General features: G+C 45.4%; 1 protein-coding gene across 2 annotated transcripts; it reads left to right on the top strand.

Moving 5' to 3' along the window:
- The first annotated feature begins 414 nt into the window (after positions 1–414).
- LOC307089353 (bromodomain-containing protein 3-like) lies at positions 415–16,018 on the top strand. 2 transcript variants are annotated; one of them, XM_079755576.1, is made up of 13 exons: positions 415–589; positions 3,674–4,047; positions 5,017–5,154; positions 5,530–5,668; positions 6,411–6,538; positions 7,364–7,720; positions 8,180–8,308; positions 8,488–8,679; positions 9,070–9,120; positions 11,803–11,984; positions 12,558–12,823; positions 13,313–13,418; positions 14,487–16,018. In XM_079755576.1, the coding sequence occupies exons 2-12, from the start codon at positions 3,847–3,849 to the stop codon at positions 13,408–13,410; spliced, it is 1,881 nt and encodes a 626-aa protein (XP_079611702.1). In that variant the 5' UTR covers positions 415–589; positions 3,674–3,846; the 3' UTR covers positions 13,411–13,418; positions 14,487–16,018. The 2 variants fall into 2 exon arrangements, with proteins under 2 accessions (XP_079611702.1, XP_079611703.1); XM_079755577.1 differs by lacking the exon at positions 9,070–9,120.
- Positions 16,019–17,576: the final 1,558 nt, after the last annotated feature.

Genomic DNA, 17,576 nt, shown 5'->3' on the forward strand with positions numbered 1-17,576 from the left:
CTGAGTCAGTTTAATACACACATGAAAACTGTGTAATAACCCAGGGAACAACAAGTGACAATAACACAATGTTATACCCAAGTCATGACGAATAACGAAACTACATTCACTACTTATCTTACAAACCCACAACAGCCTACAACCAGAGACAATGTTAGTGTTTGTAATGAGGTGAGACTGACCCCTCTCCCGACCCTTACTCAGGCTCCTCTCCCGTGAATAGTGTTGCCAGATTGCGCCTAATCTAGCAACACTGGCTGGAGAGCGAGCTGCAGCCTTCTTTAAGAGGTCCATGGCTTCAGCCAGCGTTCCAAGATTGGGTGGCCAGATTGCCATATTGGGTGGCCCAATCTGGCAACGCTGCCCGTGAGCCTTTGCGCGCGGAGCCGACGCCGTTCGTTCCGTGCAGCGGAGTGAGTCGGTGAGAAGGGGAACCCGGTCCTCCGCCTCCAGGCTCTTTGTTGGTGCTCGGCCTCCGCGGCACAAACACACTAGGACACACCACTCGGATACTCGGGACTACTTCGTGGGCGAGCAAAAGTATTTTTGGCTGCTGTGCGCAAAAAACCCTCCAGAGCACCTCACACAAGTAATACATCACCTATTCTCCACCTTTTAGTTTGCTATGAACGACTCTTTATGGTACTTTTCGTATTTAGAAAGCATATCACATGTATGTGTGATGGTTTCGGTGCACGTTTCTCTCAGTAGCCGGGGTCTGCTAGCCTAGCCTGCTAGCTGTGTACATTAGCCCTGCCATGCATTTCGCCGTCCGCCTTAGCATCGTGTTAGCGTTGTGCTAGCTTCCTGTTGGCTGCTCTGAAACGCCATGGAGTAGTGTGTAGTAGTGAAAGTACAAAATGTGACTCCATTTACAGCCTCCCACCGGGACGTACCGCTCCCCAACGGGCTGTGGTGCTTATTCACACAATTTAGGGTGTAAGAAATAGGCTGTATGTTTTTAAAATGGTAATGTGGTTGGTGTTAGCTTCAGGGGGAAAGTGCTGGTGGGCGGGCAGCGTGTCTTTATCCACCTGGAGAGCTGCTCAGTGCTCAGGTCAGATCCCGCCATAATCACCATGTCACCGAAACAGGAAGAATCGTCTGTATTACAGTACGATCGTTACTCTCTTTCCAAAGAAACCATCCACATGGGCTATAGTGCTAGTCGTAGTGGAGTTGGAGCCATTATTGGCGGTACAATGGGTCTGTTTACACATCTTGTTTCCTACAGTTGAATATGTGTTGATACTCTTGCATGCCTTTCGTTATGATCCAACACGTTGATTGAGTGTTGATTAGATAGACCAGACATCCAGTGGTAGTTGTAGTATAAGGGTTGAGGTCTTGTTATTATGGATCAAGATGAATAGTAAACACAATGGTTTCCAGAAGTGTATGGCCCCCTCTTCCCCTCATTATTCCGGGAACAGACTGTTTGATTCCATAGTTTATGTGGAAGACTTCATATGCTAGGTCAAGCATATGCTCATAGGTACCCTAAAGCCTGAGTAAAACTGAGTTATTCTGACTTCTAGTCATTTCACTGTAGACAGGCATCACATTTTGTTACAGGGGAAAATGATACGCTGAGTATTGCTGCCCAAAATAACATTAAGACAAGCCATAAGGCTGGCCTGTGTTGTTTCCGTGTTAAGACGGAATCAAATAACGAGAAGCAAAGTAAATAAACCCTTGTATGGTACTTTATTATGCCAGAATCTGTTTGCTTTCCCAATTCCATTATCAACAAAAGGTTAAATGCCATTCAATGGCATAACTCATTCAGCTCCTGTCTTGAACAGTTGTACAAACGTCCCTGAATAAAGGGACGTGCTTCTGTATTTCAGCCACAGTGTAACCATTATGTTTTAGGTTTATACACCGATTCAAATCTTGTAGCAGCTAAAGCCATATCATTCCTTAGTAGTCACACCCCAAACACATATTTATGCATGTTTTGATAAAAATACTAGATATAATGCATACAAATCCAGTCAAAAGTTACGGCTAGTTTAAATGCTATTGCTGACAACAATGAAATTATACAACAAATAGATGAATTGTATCCCATTAGTCTCATCTAGGATTTCTTAAGTATCGTATTTTACTATCAACTAGGGTACTCTCTGCCTAATCTATTCGTCAGACATATTTATACTGATTTGTGACAAAACACAGTTCCACAACGTGGGACTTAGTGTGTAAACATTAAAGGTATTTATTTGTGCAGCATATATACCTAGTTAAAGACAATAATTTGGTCTCTTCCAGGGAGGGAAGGAACTGCAGATAAATGCACGACGATTTCCCTTTCTCTGATGAGACTCGCAGATACAACTGGGCAATAATCCAAAATCACTATTTGTCTTTTGAATGGGATTGTATTGCACCATGAGATCAAGATACAGACTTATCGTGTAGTCCAAATTATTGTTGACATTATTTCAGACGAGAAGATACGCCTTCAATGATCAGAATAGGAGATTTGAAACATCAGAGCGAAATGAGAACTAGCTTTCTTTCTCGATATTTTTCTTTAAATGTCCATTTACCACATTGTTATGGCCCTCAGTTAGAATGTTAGGATGGCATTTTATATTCATATGCATTCTGTGATATTTCTAGAGTTGTCTTTTAACATTACGCATGATCATTGGTAATAAGTAATGATTATGTATCGCCCCACCTACACACAGGTACCAGCACATACATTGTAAAACTCCACGGTTATACCTAATGCGCGTGTTGTTGACCGAGTGCGCTGGGCTCCTGGCCAGACACAATTAACGACGAAAGATCCCCCAAATATGTATTTCAGCCACAGTGTAACCTTTATGTTTTATTTATACACCAATTCAAATCTTGTAGCGGCTAAAGCCATATCATTCCTTAGTAGTCACACCCAAACACATATTTATGCATGTTTTGATAAATATAGCAGATATCATGCATACAAATCAAGATTGCCACACAAACATGTGTGTGTCACTTTTGCTGGAACACGATGCAAAAACTTCCCAAAGGACACAACATGCAGAAAAAAAGAGGAAATACTACAAATACACACCAATGCTATGCAGACAGCTTAGCTTACTGGCCTGTACACAAGACCATGCTTAATGTAACACGAATTTAAAAAAACAAAGCTTCTATTCTTCTGGTAAATGACTAGATGTTCAACCACTTAAAAATGTAATGTAAAAACAGGTCCCTGGCGACAGCACTGACCACAATTTTCTCTCACCTGAAGTTAAGTGGTTTTCAATCCACTTTCCGCCTGTCCTGTGAACACCTGACACCACATTCCAAAACAATAACAGATCACCACAATTTCGACCGGTCATCTTCGATGAGAGAAACCGACGCCCCGATGCCGGAGAGGGCCAAAATACTGGTTACGAAATTGCTGTTCTAGCATTCTGCCCTGTGGCTACTATTTGGTCTTGGCAATCTTATTATGTTTCTGGTCAAGTCTGAGCGAAGAGCAATTAAGTATTGATTTTGCAATCTTTATTCATAATGCATGCTTGGTATGTCGGTTTTATTAGGTGGCGTATTACATTTCTTTAATATATAAAAAAAAATTGTGGGACTTTTTAAAAAAAAACAATGACAAAAAAAACAATGCCTAGTGGGCTCTTGTTTGTGTCTAACATTGGGTCTGTTTCAGGTCGTGAAGTCGGCCCCCCCTGAAATGGGATGGGCCACCGACAGAGTCTCTGAAGAACCTGCAGCCTCCAGACCGACCCCAGAGACCGCCCAACGCAACGCATAAGTAACACACACCAAAAGGCACGCCAGGCCCCCCGTGCTGGAACGTCAGGACCGCCCCCGCCGGGAATCATGTCGGGGATCCCCCCAGCGACCGGAGGTCCGCCCCAGCTTGCCAACATGCCCCCCCCAGAGGTCATCAACCCGGCCACACCCGGGAGGAAGACCAACCAGCTAGCGTACATGCAGAACGTGGTGGTCAAGTCTCTGTGGCGCCACCAGTTCGCCTGGCCCTTCTACCACCCCGTCGACGTGGTCAAGCTGGGACTGCCGGTAAGAACGCAGCGTCTACTGGGCCGCTAATACTCCATTCGTTTTGGACACTTGGTACTCACTTCTCATTGAAACCTCACTGCATTATCAATTATGTAAGATATCACATATTTGTAAAGAGAGAGGGAGCTGAAAAGAGTGGAACAGAGCAAGCTAAAGAGTTGGATCTGTCCCTTGAAGTGGCCTGTAATGGCTAATGGCTACTGTCTAACCTAAAATGACACAGGAAGTGCCCCCCTCACAGGACAGGCATGAATAGGCTCCCTCGGTCTGACACATTAACCAAAACACTGTAACCACGACGACAAATGCAGAAGCATATCCATCTCGCAAGACAAAACATTTAAATACCGCGGTGGGGAAATGCCCCGTGCAAAACATTAATTTGTTATGAAGTTTGCAATGAAAGAGGTTTTGATCAAATAAACTCAGTTCGGTCAATGAATTCCTTCATTATGTTGAATTATTGCTCTGTTTCAAACTTGTGTTTTAGAGCAGTCAAAATTCTATTGAATGTAATGAGGAATTGACCATGATGTTATCAGCTCTGGTTAAGTGTTTGGTTACCTGTGACTACTTGTGTGTTTGAACTATTTGAAGAGCAGAATTAAATGGGGAATAGCTGGCCTTAACCCTGGACTCTTTGGTAGGGGAGATAAAGTCCCTCTCTGTGTCGAAACACCGCTGAAGACCCAGTCCTTTTATTGTGTCTGGATGAATAACGTGTAAATATAAAAACAATAATTTCTTTATGGTCAATTCTTGTTGTAAGGGTGTTTGACGGACCTTTTTTTTTTAATACATTAGCTTGTAATGTCAAGTCATTACAAGATAATATGTAAAATAAATATATAAAATAATGTCGGTTCATGTTAGATTTGTAGCCAGAGGTGGGCTTTATGTTGTGGGCCTGACTAGTGGTCGAGCAAACTAGTACTAATGTAACAGTGGGATTTTCTCGTTGGCTAGGATTACTACACGATAATAAAGACCCCTATGGACATGGGGTCGATCAAGAAGAGACTGGAGAACAACTACTACAGCAGCGCCGGAGAGTGTATGCAGGACTTCAACACCATGTTCACCAACTGTTATATATACAACAAGGTAATGCACACCATTTTCACCAACTGTTCTATATAACATGGTCCCACACGTTGACCTGTTGTGTGTGTGATCTCAGAAATGGGCATTAGGTGGCGCCCAGGTTCCACTCACTCACTGAGGTACAATGGTTCTTTCTTAGTAGTCTTATAACCTCTGCTTCAGGAACTAAAGACTACACTTGGAAGGGTCTGATAATCAAGCCCACGTCATAAGCCTACCTGTACTTTATTCTCTAATTGACTCCCACCTCATTCTACTCTACTTTAATGTACTCCACTTTCTTTTCTTCTAGTGTACACTTGAACACAACAGTACAGAAGAAAACCACATCTTACTTTACCTGTGATGTGTTCTACCCTTCTCTTGTCATGCCAGCCTACGGATGACATCGTGCTGATGGCCCAGGCGCTGGAGAAGGTTTTCCTCCAGAAGGTGTCCCAGATGCCCCCTGGACATGAGGAGGTCCTGCCTGCTGCGGCACCCAAAGTGAAGCCCAAGAAACCCGCCACCCCAGGTAGTGAGGCTCACCTCCCTCCCAGGCCTGCAAACGGCTTTTATTGACAAAGAGTGTGACATTCAAAAACAAAGAAACTAATTGGCTTGCCTGAAACACAAGCCAACCATATACATTTTATCAATGTGACTAATACTTTTAACAATAACATTTCCCAATGCGTCCAAGTACATTACCTTTTTGGTCTGTGTAGAAAAACAACACTTTTAATTGAATGAAACATACAGATCCGAACCCAAAGGGCATTGTAATCGGATGGCTCTGTACAGTGAAAATGTTAATAGTTATTAATATTAAAAGGATGGTCATACCTAGTTAGAACAACATACAAAGCATGGTATCTCTCTCAAGGAAGGTGTGTTGACGCGCCTTGTTTTCCTGAGTTTAAAATGACTAATTCCAAGAGACATCAGTTGATTATGCTAAACCTTTTTGAATGGCACCGGTATGTGGCAATGCAACTTTTTCCACACATTATTTGAAAAGTCAGTACCTCCTATGGGTTAACCTCACAACTGAACATTGCATACGAAAACACAAACTTCAATAACTTTGAACACACTTCATGAGGTGGTGAAAATACTGGTGTCAATATGAATATTTGTGTAGCACCGACAGGTTTCTGTTCACCACTCCCAGTGTGGACCTGGGTGTCCCCAGCCTCACTTGTCGGTTGCGTTAGTCAGCGACGGCCAACCACCTGAATGTCCTGTAAACGTGCGTCTCTCTCTGTGTGACGAAGGCGGCCAGGACGGCACGGTGACCTCCTGCAGCCCCACCACACCTCCTCCACCCTCAGAGCTGGGGGTGAACTCCTCCACCTCCAACTCCTCCTCGCTGCCCAACTCGCCCACTCAGTCTTCTGTCAAAGTGAGTGAACCACCACCGCCCCTGCCTCATCCACGGTGCTTAGACTAGGGAAACCTCGGCTGTGCGTTGGGAACACGACGCTGTCTTTGAAGCCGCAGTGTGTTTGCGAGTCTTTCACCCGTCGTTCATGACTAGTTCCTCCGTGATGATTTGTATGAACACAGATTGAATGGGTAAGAATAAGACAACTGTATTAACCCTAAGGGGGTTAATTGTAAAACCAATGGAAAAAACCTTCACACATGCGAAAAACGCCTGTGATAAGGAATTTTCGAATATCTGGGAATTTTCAGGAATCTTCAAATTTCCCGACATGATAACTCTCACCGGCGGTCGCTGTTCAGTCAGTAAATGACTGTTTCTGCAACATTAAGGGAAATAATAACTTCTCATTTCTAAATGAGGCAAATAGTAAATGTAACGCACTTTATCCAAAGCAGCGTAAATAGAACTTGACCTGTATTTATCCAACTCGTTGAGATTTAAAATCTATTTTGTATGAGTGACCTGGGCTTGATCAATACCGGGATTCATTGATTCTTTATTGGTGGACCCCAGTGGGGAATCAAACCGTACCCCCTGCCAGTGCTCTTTGAGCTAGACATATATCTCATGTGCTTCTAATTCCTCACTCACTAGCTCGGGGGGTCACTTGCACAGCCTAGCACATGCATGCATTTCCATCAATGCACAAATAGTTGAGGTCCTGCCGTACTGAGTAATCCTGTTTGTAACTGATGCAAAAAAGAGGAAGAAGAAAGAAACACAGATTTCTGCATCTTCTTCTGCCTTTTTAACTCAACATTTTTGCGTCCACACCCCAAGACGCTGAAGAGGAAAGTCCTCTCGACCCTGCCGCCGGCGCTCCCGGCCGCCGCCAAGGTGGCGTCGCCGACGGAGAGCGAGGCGTCCCTGGAGAAGAAGCGGCGGGAGAGCACGGGGCGGCCCATCAAGCCGCCCAAGAAGGCGCTGGTGGAGGAGGAGGAGACGGCGCAGCACGCCACCAAGAGGGGGCGCCTCACGGAACAGCTGCGCTTCTGCGAGGGCATCCTGAAGGAGATGCTGTCCAAGAAGCACGCGGCGTACGCCTGGCCCTTCTACAAGCCCGTGGACGCAGAGGCCCTGGCGCTGCACGACTACCACGACATCATCAAGCTGCCCATGGACCTGGGCTCCGTCAAGGTGAGCGGCGCCGCCATCACGTTTACGTTCAGGCCGTTGAGCAGACACCTTTATCCGAAGCGACTCACAACAGTGCATTTGTCAGAAGAAGGAGACACAATATATCGCTGTCAGTACAGTAAGGAGTGCCAAGCACCAACAATCGCTAGGTTAACCCATTCCCCGTAGACAACAAACAGAGCTAGGATAACAACTAACTATTTTTTATATATTTTTTGCCACTCAATTGAATGCAATGCGCGATCAAGTGGCTGCAGGGCAGTGTGTTTGTTGTGTGCTTTCCGTGCCCCCTGTGCTCATGAACCTCATAAGTGATGTCGTAGTGGCCCCGCCCCCTTTTTCACGCTAACCGATCTAAGCGGGAGAATGATATCTTCATTTTCTGAATCATGGCGCCCGACTCGAGTGCTCCAGGTCTTCTGGCTGACGTGTTTGTTTGGTTGTCTTCCCTCTCTTCAGAAAAAGATGGACGAGCGGAAGTACCACGACACTCAGGCGTTTGCGGCGGACGTCCGATTAATCTTCTCAAATTGTTACAAATACAACCCTCCGGATCACGAAGTGGTCGCCATGGCCAGGAAACTCCAGGTACCATTCTGTGTTTTGGCAGCGAAAACCTTATCCAAGCCTTTAGCTGATATTCTACCAGATGTATATTGGCAAATATTCATAGTTACTGAGTTTCAATCTGGAAACTAGCCTTAGCGATGTAACTCTGGACGGTCGTTCTGATTGTTTGCGTGTGGGACCCCCCCCCCTCCTCCCAGGACGTGTTCGAGATGAGGTTCGCCAAGATGCCCGACGAGGCGGTGGACCTGAGCACGCCGGGGGGCGGGACCCCGAAGAACGCCAAGTTCAGCCTGAACAGCGGCAACTCCTCAGTGTCGGGCATGTCCGACGGCGAGGAGGACCACGCCAGCCGCCTCGCCGAGCTGCAGGAGCAAGTGGGCGCCGAACAGGTGGGTTTCCATGACGACCTGGTCTTAACGAGCCGCTCGTTCTTAGCACCGGGTCCGCGGCGGTGATTGACGAGCCGCTTGAAAGGGTTTCCATTTGTGACATCGCAAGGATGATGAATAGATGGATCCATGGTGGAACTCACCGACGTGAAGGCTTGAGTTCATCCATCCATCATCGAGATGGATAGACCCTCCAGCTTATGATGTCACAAATGGGTCCATTTTGAAATGGCCTTTTAGGACTAGTCAACATCACACCCGGTGCGAAGATAGGTGCCAATTTAGGAATTAATTTGTCTTGATACACTGCGAGAAATACCCTGTGGCTAATTATTTATTATTCATATATACATATATGAAATGTTTCTATTTTTGTTTCACGTCTCTTAGCATCAGAACGGTAGTGAATTGGGGAGAAATGGGTGCAGCGACAATGATCAGGTGACTACAACTTACCAATTATCACCTCATTAACAGAAGATAGACGAAACTAATGCTATATCTCTAAGGGCACTTTTACGCCTATAGTTCGGTGGGTGATGCTTAGTTGTGTTAAATTAAGACCGACCAAAACGTCTTGGGTGAGAAATGATTGAGTGGGCATTCATCATGAATGAAGACGTAGGGTTGAGAGTAGCTTGCTGTAGGTCAGTGTTTCTCAAGTGGGGTCACGCCTGCCCCGAGAAATACTTTGATGGGTTGCGGGGTTACCAGGAAAATTAGAAAACATAATTTGAATTTTAAAATAATACATTCTATGTTACCCCTTTTAATAGATTTATGTGTATCTGAATACTTTGATAACTGTTCACTTAATCTGTCTAATGATTGACAACAGTCACGAGCGAAGCACAACTTCACTAACGTACTCAAACTGTAGATATTCAGATTTATACTTGTATAGTATTTAACTATGCAGTTTATGGTTTGTGTTTGTAAATGTTCCACACGTTGGCTTTTTAAGGGTTACTCTTGGTAAACTAGTACTTCTGTAGGATGCCTACAGGTAGTCTGCGGACAGTGAGGTTTGAACCCACAACCTTTTGACTGAGAGCAAACCCACCACTAGCCTCCCCCACCCTCAGTTTGAAATACTGCCTGTTGCCTCTCTTTCAATTCAACCTCCTTGGGTCAACGTGAAACTTTCTGCCCCCCAGTGTGAACAAGACGGGTGGCTGTCAATCACTCCTATGGTGTGTGTGTGCATGGTGTGTAAGCATGGTTGTGTGTGTGTGTGTGTGTGTGTGTGTGTGTGTGAGCAGGGTGCCACCAGGGGGCCGTGTGCGCTGGAGCATGGGACAATCTGTCAGTGTAGCCGGCGTCCCACTTCTGCAGTGCGTGTCTTTATGACTGAGTCTGCCTTATTAGCTGGGAAGGATGTGGGTTTTGGTCAGGAGTTGGTGCAGGCATAGATGCAGAAACTGTCACACTTTTTTTAAGTATTGTATGAAATGACGTGAAGAAAACAAAGCTATAATTCGGGTACGACAATGTCTGCTGTTTTCTCTTATTCTGGGAGAGAAAACACCTTCCTGGTTTGGTCTTAACACGTAACCGGGTGGGTCAGCAGAAACTCAGTATCGCCTTGACACTTAGACATACACACCTCGAAATGACGTGTGTGTGCTTGCATAGGCTATTCACCAAATACAACTAGTTCGGGCGCATCGGCCATCCCGTTCTCTTTAACGCCGGCTCATTTGGCTTCAGATGCAGGCTCATCGCCCTGGAAGATTGGCGCTCCATCCACAGCTAATGCCATTATATCTGCCCACCCATAAACCCGAGCGCGGATAACGACCTTTTCACACCGGCCAAGCAGACATTTTACACCACTTTAGTATTCTGGTTGGAGGGGGGATCCACGTCCAAGCATAAGGCCCCGCCGTGACCAAAACGCTAGCGTGAGCGCGTTGCAGCGACGCGTGACGCGATGATACACGACGGCGTTCCACGAAACCGGCAATTCTTTATTTCACTGTCAACGTCGGTGGAATAAACGGCCTGTCAACCAGCCCCGCTTGTCCTACATCTCTAGAGCCGTCCGCCACTCTCCATCTCCCCTGCATTCCCCTGCTTGTTATTCCACTCCATGGAGTTGGAACACGGCTGAGGGTTTGTCTGTCGCTGTGCGAAGGACTGGGTGTGGCCGAGGCAGGGCCCTAAAACAGGTTTTGTGACAAGACAAGAACTGCTTTTAAATGAGATCCTCGCCGTTTCGTTCAACATGGACCTGGGGAGTTATTCACCTGTTTACCCCTTTTTAGAGCTTAGGTTAAAGGGGTTATTCTTGGCCTGTGAATCCCCTTTAAGACTAAGTGTGATAAAAAGGGTTTGGCTCATGTCTGGTTCTATAGCCATGTGAATCTCTTAACTTAAGAGATTGCACTCATAAGAAGTCTTTTAGAAATAGATAAACAACTGAGAGGGTATATGCATAAGTGTTTTGAATTCATTAATTTAACCGCATCTCAACAGGTCGACACCACAATCAGCAGATGTGTTAGGAGGATCTAAATTGGCTGCGACTGGTGTTAAAGTGTTTTTGGCATCTTGTTAGAAAACAGTACAAAGTAGACAACTCATGCGCAAGTTTAGCATGCCCCATCTGTGTCGCCGTGTTTAAAACGACATTAACACGATTGGCCGTTTTCAGTTGAATGAAGTTAGAAAATCGAATCTTCCTCGATGAGCTGTATCATTTCCCCAGCGTCAGATAATCCGCTTCCCAAGACAATTTTGTATCAACTGAACAACGCCATTGGCTTAATATAGCAAGCCGTTTTTCAAAAGCCCTTGTTAATTCTGCTGCTCTGTATTTTCCGTGTGGCTCTCTTCTAAAAGAACCTTCGTCAGAGGGACGGCAATAGGACGATGCCTGTTTCTAAAATAACAGCAACGACTTTATAAACCCTTAAATAAAAGTCAAAATGGCGGGTTGAAGCCATGAACACACTAACACACTAATGCGTTTTTAATAACAGAATGATACACTTATTCTAACCCCCCCCCCCAATAAAGCATGTCCTCCTCTCTTTACAACCCTGTGTGCACCACCACCAAGTATGACAACGTCGCCTGTGAACCTAACCCCGTCCTCACGTGCGCGCCCCCTCTCCCCAGCTGAAGGCCGTGCACGAGCAGCTGGCGGCGCTGTCCCAGGCGCCCGGCAGCAAGCCCAAGCGGGCCAAGGAGAAGGACAAGAGGAGGGAGGCGCGGCCGGGAGAGGAGAAGAGGAGCTCCAAGCCCCCCAGGCCGGGCCAGCAGAAGAAGACCTCCAAGAAGTCCTCCGGCAGCAGCCTCAAGTACGCAGCTGCCGCCGCCGCGCACGCCCCACCCACTGTTGTGCACGCCCGGCGCCGTGCACGCCATCCGCTTCCCCCCGGCCATAGCTTTTTTTTGTTTGTGCAAAAAGGTGTACTGACGCGTAGAGGCGGTTGGCCGTGTGGTCGCCACGCGTCTTTCTGGAATCCGTCCACTTGTGAAGACGGATCCATCCCTCCATCCAGCCCTTAACTTGTGACCTCACAAACGGGGAGGTTTTGACACGGCTTGTAGTGGCTCGTCAACGTCACACCTTCTGGTGGAAAAGGGGCCCTTGAACTTTTGAATACAGATGCTTAGGGTGAAAGGTCGGAACCGCTAAATTGTTTAACGATGGACAACCAGAACGTGGCCTGTAGAAAGGATTAGCCTTGCAGAGTGGAGTACTGTACACATTACCTTTCACTTTCCATGTTTGACTGACCGGTGCGACCACACCCCTCATCAACCACGTCCTCATCCCAATACACATCCTCATGTACTCATGCGTGACTGGCACCGCCCCTCCTCTCTTAAAACGCTTCTCCCGTCTTTCCGCGGACCCCTCTCTGCAGGAAGGGGCCGAGGGAGTACGACTCTGACGACGAGTCCCTCCCCATGACCTACGACGAAAAGAGGCAGCTGAGCCTGGACATCAACCGCCTGCCGGGGGGCAAGCTGGGCCGGGTGGTCCGCATCATCCAGACCCGGGAGCCCTCCCTGAGGGACTCCAACCCCGACGAGATCGAGATCGACTTCGAGACGCTGAAGCCGTCCACGCTGCGCGAGCTGGAGCAGTACGTCAAATCCTGTCTGTACAAGAAGATGAGGAAACCGGGCGGTGAGTTGTTAGGGAGGGCGGGGGGGGGGGGGTGTCTCACAAGTCAAACTTGTCTGACACTCACAAGTCAAACTTGTCTGACACTCACAAGTCAAACTTGTCTGACACTCGCGAGGCAAACGTGTCAGACACTCGTGTCAAACATTGTCAGACGCACACGTCAAAACATGTCACACAAAGGTGAAGTTTGTTCATACACATTACTGTAAATGCTAGATGTGTTTACACTGTATCTTCATACATGTCTCACCCTCACAGCGGGTTTAATGTGATGAAAATCCACATTTATTTTGGTAGTTTTATTAATTCATGAAGACGTATAATGTTTTTCATTTAGTGCTTTGCAAAGACCACACACACTTTATATTATAAGAAAGGCAGTACACAAAAACAAGGAAGCAAAGAACAAGGAAACAAAAAACGTATTGGCCAGCCGGCCAGGTGTACTGACTCGGACTCACACCTGTGTGTTTACTTCCTGGTCCCCAGAGGAAGGAGCGGCTGGGAACAGCGACAGCAGCAGTTCGTCTGACTCAGCCAGCAGTAGCTCCAGTGATTCCAGTTCAGACAACAGCGAGCCCGACTGAGTTCCATGGTATGTCTTCTGCTCTAACCCAGTTTGTCGTGTTTATATTGAAACATTTTTTTTTACTTCTCCTTGCCATGGTTTAATTTTTAAGTATGCCGTAAAAAAAAATTACAGATGTTAAAGATGTATTCATGCAACATATAACAGTCTAAAGCAACGGGAAAAAGCCTGATATCAACCCTTTAATAACTATGCGGTTTATTTTGCTTCGTAATGGAAAATGTTCCCTACGTCCCCTTATGACTCAAGATAAACTATGTGAGAACGTATATTGGTTCCTTCACAGCTAGACCGTGCCCTTTTTTAGATGTAATTAAATGGCATTTCGCTTTGAAAGTGCAATATCCGCCGCGGGCGTTTCTTTCATAAACACCATCCATCCTGAGACGGCGTGATGAACAGCTTGTTCTGCGGTGCGCCCGATAGACCCGTGACTCATAGCCCCCCGACCGGAGCTGATGGCCAGCGTTCTGCCACGGTCTATCACCTCCTACACGCGGCCCCACCCATCCAACACACCCAGCACTGGCGCTATGGTCCACTCCACTTACTGTCACCCCCTTCGCTTGTGTGCCTTTATTTATTGTGAATGAATGGCGTAGTAGCTCCAACAATGTCCACAGCTTGACCCCCTCCTTGAGCAATGCGCCCCTAACCCAGCCAGCTCTATAACACACACCTCAAAGGAAATTACAGTACGGGGCTGTGGATTAAAGAGTAATAGGAAATGAAACGTAATGCGACAAAGAGACAGGTTTAAAGAAAATACGGATTTGAAAATAGGTTCTAAATTGAGGAAGGACTGTGGCTTCTCAAGTTTGGTGGTTGATGTAGGAGAAGATTTCTTAGAGTAGTTCACACAGGCTGCATACAAACGTGTGTGTGTGTGTGTGTGTGTGTGTGTGTGTGTGTGTGTGTTTGTGTTTGTGTGTGTGGCAACAATAATGGCCATGACATCGCATTATACAATTGTAACTATGGTGGATACTGCAAGAACTGAATCGAAACACTTCTATTTAATAGAAATGCCAAACTGATGACTTTTTCTTCTTCTTCCACCTTTTGTTGTTCCAGATCGTGGAGCGAGATAACGGACAATGTGATTAGAGCAGTACAATGAGGCACGACCTCCATCTTATAGTTTGTGTTGTCATGGAAACCACATTAGGGAGAGCGAGGGGAAGGAGGGGGCGCCCCTCCTGAAGGTTCTGCTCTACCGACGAGTCTCCCTGGATGTGTCACATGTCCATCGTGACACCCACCCTGACACGAAGTCCACCCACACAACAATCACAAAATCTTCATGGTCTCCTGTCGCAATATCTATCGCAATACCCAAATTGACACAATATCCACCATGATATGATGCTATCCACTCATGTATATATATATATTGTGTGTGTGTGTGTGTGTGTGTATATATATTTATATATATACACACACACACACATATAATCTGTCACAATATCCCACACAAATATCCCACCACCTCCATCGTGATGTCCACAATCACATGTCCACCACAATGTATATCATGATACCCACCACAATATATTGCCGTCGATCTATATCGCGATATCCACCATGATCGTCCATGTAGGCAGGATGCTGTAAAAAGGTGTGTGTGTGTGTGTGTGTGTGTGTGTGTGTGTGTGTGTGTGTGTGTGTGTGTGTGTGTGTGCGTGTGCGTGCGTGCGTGCGTGCGTGTCACACACACTCTTGTTTTGTTGTACAGCTGATCCGATGTGCATATCTGTGTAGTTCATGGCAGCTGAAGGTCTTTCAACCTCTACACATTTGTTTTGTACAAAAGAAAATTTAATCTGACCGCATGATTGGATGGATGTGAATGTTGGTGCATAGTCATGAGTGTGTGTGAGGGTCAGTTTGGGTTATGATCACTGATTTAAGGTTGTGAGGAATCTGTCGTAGGTGGAGGTTAAAGACGTATCTACCGTAGAGGTGAGGGGCTCCTTAGTATCTGAATGTATGGTGAAGTGATTCCCTGTTGAATTCAGTGAATAGACTTATCCTGCTCTGGTTCTCTGCTCGGAAAAATATGGTTTCAATAACTTTTTTGGAAAAATGTAAAATACATTTTATAAAAATAAACGAAAACAAAACAAACAAAAAAAGGATATTCTCTGTTATATTTATTTTTATGCCCAGATATCTATGTACACGTTCCTCCGCCTTAAGTTGTCTCTTTTCTGGTTCTATTTCATTTTGTCGTTCTTTTTCTGAATATTGTTTTCTCATTGGTCAAAAGCTGATCAAGAACATGTATATAAATATATAGATATTTTCAAATCTAACTTCTTTTTTATGCTTTTGTTGTAATATGATAGCCTCTTTTTATATATATAAAAAAGGATTTCTACTTTTTATTTTTAACATGCATGGAGATTTGTTGTACCTCAATTTAGCTTTCTTTTTTTAAGTCTTGTTTTAAGGTGTCTTCTTTTTATGTTGCCCATCAAAGGACTTGTGTATCCTCTGTAAATAAGTTTAGGCTTGCTCATGTAAATGTCTGCCATAACCAACGAGTAGAAGTTATCATTTAATGTTTCTGCAAAACTGTAATAAGAGCTAACTTTCTTTTTGTTTTTCTTCAATAAATACAACAAGAAGCCTGAAAAATGTTTTGTGTGAAAATATATAAATTTTAACGTAACGCATTTTCAAATCGTTCATAATTTGCTATCCAACTAGATTATATTGACCTCTGGCACTCACTTTCACTTTAAACTGCCAACATCGTCCCTCAACCAGATGTTACAACCACCGACACGATTTGTCCCTCATGGCTTAAACAGCTGTTATTTACATGGAATCTTTTTTTTTGTATATTTCATATGGATTTTGTTGATTCAAATACATGACTAATTGTGCTTTAATGATCACTACTTACGAAGAAGGCTAATTGTACCTGCAACTGCCTAAACATCCGAGAGAGGGCACCCGTGTGACGCATTTGGGGCGCGTATTTGCAGCGATGTGATAGTTTATGTTTAGCCTCGCAAAAAAATGTTTTTTATTCTAGAAATGTGTTATTTTAGCATGAAAGATTCAATTTATTTTTGTCTTGGCCGGGTTTCGTGTCAATAGCGTCTATCAAAAAAAAATAGAACAGTTGCTGAGGCTGAACCTTTGCCTTTCCCCACCGCAGGGTGCAAGACATCTGCCGCCCAGCTTTACAGGTGGGCCTACCAAGCTCTTACGGTTCTCATCGATTCGATACACATTCCAATTATACATTCGCCGCAACTTCCACCTACCATGAAAAGGTTGATTCGCGGATCTGATCAAAAGGTTCATATCGAGCATGTCGACCCGGAGTCGGACCCTCATGATGAGGGATGCTGCACGCAAGCATGACTCCACCGCTGATGTCAAGGGAACGATGATCATGCCTCTGTTTATATGTATTTATGGCTCTGGATGCAATCCCCAATGTCTGCCACCTTATACGGCAGCCCCCCTAGACTAATACATAGAGCATTTCATCTGAATTTAGTAAATAGGCTTGAATTCAAAGCTAAATGACTAACTAATAGGCCTGTGCACGGCAATGTCCATTTCGTGTTGCGAGAGATGCGGACGTCTCAGTCCAGTGGAGGGTGCATACTCAGATGTATGGCAGCACAGGGGGAGAAGTGTGCTGTTGAAAAGTGAACATCCACAGCCAATGAGCTGCAGGCTGCAGCAAGGCTATAGTTTTGGGTTGTAGAGGGTTCCTGTCTCTTCCGTGGATGACCCCCTTGCAGATGGGATGCACCTTGTTAACCAATGTGACGTGCACAACCAATTGACTATTAGGCATAATTGTTAACACATTTTGGAGTCATGCCAACCATTCAGTAATTTGAACATGTACCACTGGCATGGCTGTCGGGTGCCATTTAAATTAAGAAAGTTTGAAAGTTGTCAGGTGGTGCAGTTGGGACTCTTTAGGCTTTATTCTGATGATTTCCCCCCACATTGAGTGACCTTTTTAAAGTAGGAGTTATGCGGTTCATAACAACTTATCGTAGTTTATATTTGACCAGTCGATGTGATCGGACCTGGTCCTCTGTTCTGCTTCTTGAGCATCCACTGACAGTGTGATGAGTCCGCTCATGTAATGCGCGCACCGTGAGTCAGAGGGCGCACCTCCTCAACGCT

This window comes from Pollachius pollachius (assembly GCF_949987615.1).
Source record: "Pollachius pollachius genome assembly, chromosome: 18".
Taxonomy (NCBI): Eukaryota; Metazoa; Chordata; class Actinopteri; order Gadiformes; family Gadidae; genus Pollachius; species Pollachius pollachius.